This window comes from Podarcis liolepis (genome assembly GCF_965112155.1).
Source record: "Podarcis liolepis genome assembly, chromosome: 13".
Classification (NCBI taxonomy): Eukaryota; Metazoa; Chordata; class Lepidosauria; order Squamata; family Lacertidae; genus Podarcis; species Podarcis liolepis.
This window is the reverse complement of record NC_139573.1, coordinates 55,739,986-55,747,783: the sequence shown is the minus strand read 5'-3', so window position 1 is coordinate 55,747,783 and position 7,798 is coordinate 55,739,986. Positions and strand designations below refer to the sequence as shown.

The 7,798-nt window shown below is 44.2% G+C and overlaps 1 protein-coding gene across 2 annotated transcripts; it reads right to left on the bottom strand.

Annotated features, from left to right (window-relative positions):
* Positions 1-364: 364 nt before the first annotated feature.
* On the bottom strand, positions 365-7,692 carry CHMP5 (charged multivesicular body protein 5). 2 transcript variants are annotated; one of them, XM_083473375.1, is made up of 8 exons: positions 7,470-7,692; positions 6,298-6,402; positions 5,749-5,795; positions 4,916-5,009; positions 4,758-4,829; positions 4,279-4,387; positions 2,326-2,438; positions 365-945 (listed from the first exon to the last, which is right to left on the bottom strand). In XM_083473375.1, exons 1-8 carry the CDS (start codon positions 7,536-7,538, stop codon positions 895-897), a joined length of 660 nt encoding a protein of 219 aa, XP_083329501.1. In that variant the 5' UTR covers positions 7,539-7,692; the 3' UTR covers positions 365-894. The 2 variants fall into 2 exon arrangements, 1 of the variants encoding a protein (XP_083329501.1); XR_014518759.1 differs by lacking the exon at positions 365-945 and having other exon boundaries at positions 2,326-3,473; positions 4,187-4,387; positions 7,470-7,648.
* Between the last annotated feature and the right edge of the window lie 106 nt (positions 7,693-7,798).

Here is a 7,798-nt window from a genome sequence, read left to right as displayed (position 1 = left end):
TCCCAGCTGCCAACCCACACCAACGTACACAGAGGGAGTAGTGGCTTTGACAATGGGACTGGTTTACTGTCTCTTGGGGGCCGACTTGTCCCACCCTCCTCAAAGTGGCCCTCCATTAAAATGAGCTACTGACCAGGCTTTTAAACTAAGACATGGGGAGGGACAAAGGTCTTCAGGCTTTTTGAAATTTGTGGATTCCGAAGCACATAAATAGTTCCCATGCAGAAATGGAAGAAACCATAGTTTCACAAGCACCTGTACCAGCTGGAGACCAATGACATCAAAAAGTTGACATCTTGATATTTAACAATAACTGAGACAGAAGGAACTGCACCTTAAAAAAATAATAATAACACTATCGAGATCAAGGAACCCTAAACGGTATATAATTTAGGTCAAAATGGATTGTACAATGTAATCTCCTTTGCTTCTATTTGTTACTCAGCTACATTTAAGGGCTATAGCAAATATACCCACAATAAATGGCAAATGGTAGCATTATTAGAAAATATGCATGATTAAAGCAAGCACAATAAAGTTAGTCTAAGAAATACCATCACAGTGCCCTTTGTAGTCCGGAGAAATATAAATCAAAGAAAACCATAAATAGCCCAAAGTAATTTTCAGAATAATACTACAACACTACAGGAGTGATGAAGCCAAATTTCAGAACTTGTGAACAGATCCCACTGCAGGAAAGAGTTGTACCAATTTCTTGCTGTTAATACAAAAGCTAGTAATAAAATGTCTTCAAAAGGAGGGGAATTTGTCACTCATTCACTCTACATTCTGTTATGTAGTGATATCAAGTGGTACTGGAAAGCTTTATCTGCACCACCCATGGTAGTCTTCTTAAGAAAGATGAAAAGCAGCAGTCCTTCTCAGCTAGAGAAGCTATGTTGCAGGGATCTGCGGCAATCCAAATTCATCCACCAGTACACCATCCTATGAGAGGAAAAGCAAACAATTGTGGTTAATAGTATAAAGTATATAAAATATGTATGTTAATCTTACTGTCTCTATCCTGCGATATCAGCACCAGCAAACAGTGAACCTACCAGTGCATCCACACCACAGGAGCCACTTGTTTATTAATATTTCATCAACTGTCATTCTAACACACTCAAGGAGGCTCGCAACAAAGGCTGATATTATGTTTGCTTGGCAAAGATAATGTAGAAGGACAACAGCTGGCAAGAGACCACCATTTAACAGGATTATCTATAATACAACCAAGATTTAGTTTGAGGATAGCCAGAGAAATATTTCATTTTGTTTTCATATATAAATGGGGAAAGAGTCAGCCTCATTTGTCTGCCCAGTGAAGGTGTAATATAAATACAGGACCAGGGTGTTATACTGTGTCATAAATTTAAATTAAGCAGCAAATGGTACTTAGAAAATGTACATAACATAAAAGGTTAAGGCACAAGATCAATTTAAACAAACACTGAACTTTGCTCTGCACTAACCATAGTTGAGAACCCAAGCTATGATTTGAGCTTCCAGGGAAACCATGGTTTCAAGCTACCTGTCTGCTTCTATTTTTCCAGCCTCTTAGCTTTGTGGGTTTACTCCTATTTCCATGGTACAGCAACCTTGAGGTGGCATGATGGCAATAGATAGCTTGTCAAATCAAACACTGTGCCAAACTATAGCTAGCCACAAACTGTGGTTTGCAAACTTACTTCATACCAGGGTTCTCATTCTGTCTTGCTGGCTGATTGCAAATCCTAATTTTTCAATTCCGACACCATGCAAAATGATTATTTATTAAATTTATATACCACCCTTCATAAGACGATCACAGGGCAGTTTACAACATAAAACCACATGCCAAACCATAGTTAAGTTTTCTTCAACATTGTTTGCCAACATTGTTTGCCTTATTGCACTGCCCACAGATGTTCACTCAATCAAATGCATTACCTGGGAAAGGGCCATAACTCAAAGCACATGTTTTGCATGCAAAAGGTCCCAGGGTTTAATGTCTGGTATCTCCAGTTAAGGCTGGGAAAGATTCCTGCCTGCACCCTAGAGAACTGCTGGCAATCAGTGTAAGCAATACTGAGCTAAGTGGACCAATGTCCTGACTTGCATTATAATGCAGCTTCGAATGTTCCACTTAATTATTGGTACTGAAGATAGAAATATATTTCCTAATAAATATATTATGATTCCCCCCCCCGCCAAGATAATTAAAAAGAAAGAAAGAAAAGGATGAGGGCAATAAACCTATCCAAGCACTGTATTCTATAGGGTCTGATTTTGGTGACGCTGTTGTAAATGTATTGCGCATAATATGAGGTGGGAAAGAAGACTTACTTTGTTTTTTGCTTCAGTTGGCGCTCCTTCTGGAATTGATGGAACAGATGCAGCTTCATCCAGATAGGAGCTATCCTCATCAGCTAGAAGTTCATCACCTAGTGCCTCCAGCTCTAAAATTGTTGTTAGGACACAAAATGTCTATCACTAACAGGAAAACTGAGGATGGCTGAACTTGAAATAGTATTTCAATACCTATTGTACAGCACAAAAAATGAACATTTCTGAAGAGATTGCCCTCAGATAGCATAAACTCTAATACGTAATTGATATCCCTCTTGAAGGAGCCCAGGAAAGCAAAAAGATCAATAATGTAACATCTTAAAACAAAATACACTTTAAAGATTCCCTTAACCGGTAATCTCAGGGTTGCCATGAACAGTGCCTTTCAGCCATCAACTGCCTAGTAAACAGGAATGTTTTGAGATTCTTCCTGAAAGTCAGTAACAAGGGACACATGTGTACCTCACCAATGGTTTATCAATTTGGACATCACACTAATCCTGGGGTCGCCGACAAGGTGCCCATGAGCACACCTGTGCCAACAAAGTTCTTCCCAGGCTCCTGCAGGGTCTTCTTCCCACCCCCAACCCAATGGCTGCTGATATGTTGTTTAAAGGAAGCCATATATTTTAGCCAACAAAATACACTTTTCCAGGCCTAACTGCAGTTTTCCTGAGGACAGTATTCACTCCTGCAGAAAATGTGTCTCCCTCCGCACCAAAAAAGATACAACAGAAGGCATATTTCAAGCCTACAAACCTAATCTCAATAGAGAAGGAACAATGTGAGGGTTGCAGGAGGGAAGGCAAGGAAAGGATCACGCAATTAGTCTGTAAAACGGTTTTGCATTGTGGCCAACGGAAAGCTTTTTTCCCAAGCTGAATCACTGCAGAGGATGATCTTCATGGAGGTTGCAGCCAGGGAGGGAAGGTTGACATTTGTTACCCAAACTACACCTCCAGGAAGACCATCCCCTGCGCACAAACAACAAAAAAGGCCTGGGGAGAAAAGTGAAAACGTTTTTCAAACCCTACTTGCTGACAGAGAGGGGAGTGTACACAGTTGTGGTGTGTGCATGTAGTGCCCCAAACAGTCTCTCCAGTTTGCAAATGATCTGCAAACCAAAAAAGTTAAACGTCCTTAACCTAGATCAGTGTTTCCCAACCTTTTTTGGGCAAAGGCACACTTGTTTCATGAAAAAAATCTCGAGGCACACCACCATTACAGCCCCGTGACGTCAGCGCGCAGCGTCACGCCAGGAGGGACGCACGAAAGTGTAAGTTTCAATTTTTTTCCCTCCCCCTTGCCTTCCTTCTGTGCCAACCGCCAAAAAGCCAAGAATTGCGGGACCGCCAGCGGAGGGGGGGAGGGCGAGCGGAGGCAGTGGCGAGCCCCGTTCCTCCCCATCCGCCCCATTCTGTGCAAGGAGCGCGAACAGGTGTGAGAAGGGGGTCAAACCTGCGGGTCAGCGCCGGGGAACCTCCAAGCTTTGGGGGTGGGGGGGAGGAGGCAGCAAAGTGAGGCAGGAAGGAGCGCGCGGCTTGGCTGGGTGAGCTTTGGCAGGGGCAGGGAATGAGAGCCGCGAGGCGGGTGCTGCGGACGGAGGCGCTGCCCGCCGAGCTCGCAGGCAGCCAGGCAGGCAGACGGCGAGAGCCCCGTGCTGGGCGGCCTCTCCTCGCCGTCGCCGCCCCGCCTCTCGCCGCCCGACTCGCCCGCCTCCCTCCGGGGACGGCGCCCCAATCGAAAATTTGACTTAAAAAAAAAAATCTTTCGAATTTTTTAATTTTTCCCGCGGCACACCAGGCAACATCTCGCGGCACACTAGTGTGCCGCGGAACAGTGGTTGAAAAACACTGACCTAGATTATATACAATGTTGGAATTGAGCCTGCATTATCTGCCTGAACCCATTACGTCCTAGCTTTGCAGTTGGAATTAATTTGTAACTCACCTGCTTCCAAGTCTTCCTCATCAATTTCGGGGGTTCCATAACTACGACCCAATGCTTCCTGAATTTCACTAGCATCTTCCATCATATCTTCTAATTGGTCTTGCAAGTCCTAAAGTTTATTATGAAATATAAATCCAAATGACAGGAGGTAAGAGGTCTTTTTGATTGTGAAACAATGGTAAGCATTCATTAGGTCCTATTTATTTGCCTAAAATGAACAAAATCTTTTTAATTAACTTGACTGGTATGCAGTTCAGATATACATTCTGCATTTTGCCTTTCTTTTTTGCTCACAAAAAGTTTTGGCCTCAAAAACAGTTTGGCTCATACAAAATACTACTGATAATATTTATTCCTTGGGACAGATATAAAAATAAGACACATTCCAAAGGGAGGGAGAGGCATTATAAAAGAGGTTCTCTAATTCAGATTTAAGTGTAAACATCAGTGATTATTTTTCATGTAACACTGAAACTTACCTCAATCTGATCTATTTTTACTTGCTTGTAAGCCTTTTTCATTTCCTTCGCTCCCAGTTTCATGGCATCAACCTAGAGAAGTAGCCAGGTAAAATATTAAGACCCACTATAACACATACATAAATGCAAGTAAAAATTTAAATGAAAACCAAAATTACCGTTGTTTTTGTATCTTTCAGAGACTGGATGGTATAATTGGCTTGCTCCATATTGAAAGACTGTTGAACAAGGTTATCTCGTTGGTTTTCATACCTATGGTCAAGACACAAAGCTTTCAGACCCTGAGTCACGGTAACTCACAAACTAGAGCTGCTGTCTGTTCTCCATTCCAGAGATTACTGTTATTATTATACTGTATATTTATTTATACCCCACCTTTTCCCATGACAGTGGATCAAGAACACTGTATGAAATCTGAAGTTTGATCCCAAAGAAAGGAAAAATTGTTTTTTTAAGTGCATGTGCCCTTTAACTATGACAGTCATACTACTAGGTGATACCAACTGTACTGTAGACAACTTTATTCTCCAGTTTCAAATCAGTGAAGGAAGAAGGTTAAGCTGAAAACTGTGAAATGGGTTGCTTATCCTCCGTATGTCCAAGGAACATGGCTGCTCCTGCATTTTGAGTTTCCAATGCCCCAACTTGGTGTCCACTTACATCTCTCTCTCTTTCTGCCAACAGGCAATGGTGCAGCTGGCTGGGACTGAGGCCACAGCCTCTGCTAGAAGTGGAAGTAGGTAGCTGTGACTATAGCCAGGAAACATCACAGTGTGAGAAACACCCCATTATAGCAACTTAGGGCTGGCGGGGTTGCTCTTCCTTATTGCCACATTCTCTGCATGAGCCACAGAACTTGGGGAATGGTCGAGTAGTGGCAATGGTAGTCTAGTTAACTAAGAGAAGCCAAAAGTTAAGGGCTTGTGTTTCCACTCCTTTCAAATTAATACTCCGTTTCAAAAAATAAAGTTGAAGAGAGTATGAAACTTACATTCGCTTCTGTTTCAACACTCTCAGGGCTTTCTGCTTTACCATGTTCTAGAGAAAAGGTAAAAATTAGATGTCAATGCCAAGGATTAACTTCTGAGTGCAACATTTAAAAAGTCAAGATTGCTTACTTTTAAGATTTATATACCATCTTTCCACACCAACATCCAAGGAGGTTTACAAGCCCAAATGAGAATGTACTTCATGCTGAAGTCTACCCAATGAACCAGTAAAATTTGCAAGCTAAATAACTAATAACTCCCTAGTATTACTTACTTATATATATTTTTGAACCCACCCTTCCTCTATGTTTTCCCACCTTCTTCCTTTCATCCTGAAAACCACCTTGTGAGGTAAATCAGAGAGAATGCCACTGCCCTATGGCCACCCAGTGTGTCTTACACATTAGGTATTTCTTGAAGCCCTGCATGGCACAGGCCTCAGACACTGATAAGACAATTGTGGACATTCACCAACATTTTTAAAAACCTGGAAAACTAGTTTTCATGTCACATGGCTCGAGTGGCCTCACCCTAAATTGTTCACATCTTACCTTTGCAGGCCCCTCCCTCATTTTCTTCATTTGATCTTTGTATTTCACCAGTTCTGCATCAAGCCTGGAAATTTTCTTGTCAATAGACTCTGCTCTGCTATCCACCTTTAGCAAAAGGAAAGATGAGGAAGAGGCGGGGGGGGGAGTTCAGTTATGAATGACGAAACAATCAGTACTCTCTCTAGCCAGGCAAGTAACATTTGGAAGCATCCCCCTACCATGGAATGGTACCACACATGCCACTTGGGGCAAGAGGTAAGTGGGGACCACCACTGCTCACTCACCTCTTTAAAGAAATCTAGTTGCTATATATGTAAACAAGCAAACTTCCTTTGCCATGACCTTGGCTTGGATCCAAAGAGCTACATAGGCACATCCAAGGGGAGGAATACGCCCAGTGAGATATTGATTATCTTCAACACCTCCCTTTCAATGGAGGCGCAGGCTGCAGCTATAACAAAGGCGGCATTTTTTCATCTCTACCAAGCTAAGCAGTTGGCTCCTTACCTCTCTCGCCCTGACCTAGCCACTGTGATCCATGCGACGGTCACCTCCAGGCTTGATTACTGTAACTCACTCTACGTGGGGCTGCCCTTGAGACTAAGGCCCTGCGGGATTTGACATATTTCCACAGGGAATGCAAGATGGAGGTGTTCCGCCAAGCTTTTGGCCAAGGCACAGTCTGACCCCCTCTCTCCTTCAGAAATCTTTGAAGAATAAGTTGTTAATCTGCCAGGGTATGTGTGTTTAAATGCTTTTTAATGCTTCTCTCTCTCTCTCTCTCTCTCTCTCTCTTTTTAGTTGTCCTTATTTTTACCCATAAGTTGTGTTGTAAGGGGGACAAGGCATAGTAGAGATGTATTATTATTATTAGTAGTAGTAGTAATAATAATAATAATGGGCGGCTTCCCTTTGGGTACCCCTTCTAGCGCTCTGCGATCTCTCTGGAAAGCTCAGACCCTGAAGCAGCAGTCGGGATCAGGTGATCCACTGGCGATGGGGGGCCGTGATCTACTTTCTACCCCCTCACTCCCCCCCCCCATTGTCAGGCCTGGCAAAGCGAAGGCTCCGCATCATTCCTGCGGGACCCCGAGGTGGGGGGGAGGCTGTAGGCTGGGTTTCTATAGCAACGGGACGGAGCCCCGCCCCATCCCCGAAGCAAGGGCGCCCACCGTGCCGATGCAGTCCGTCAGGTTGGGAGGCGGCGCCTTGGGCTTCGACTTTCCGAAGAAGCGGTTCATCTTGGCGAGACGAGCAAGATCGCAACGGGGGCCCCTCCGGGAAGAGCGACGCCGCCGACAGCAACACCGAACCCGGAAGCAACCGGCGGCGCCCGCCAATCAGAAGCGCGGAAGAGGGCCAAACAGGGATGCCACGTGATGCTTTACGTCATCGAAAGCGACGCCTTGAGGAAAGGCGGAAGGAAGGAGCCTCGCGCAGACGAAGCGACGCGCCCGCCCTGCCCTCGGGGGAAGGGGCTCGGAGGGCGGGTCCTCTGTTT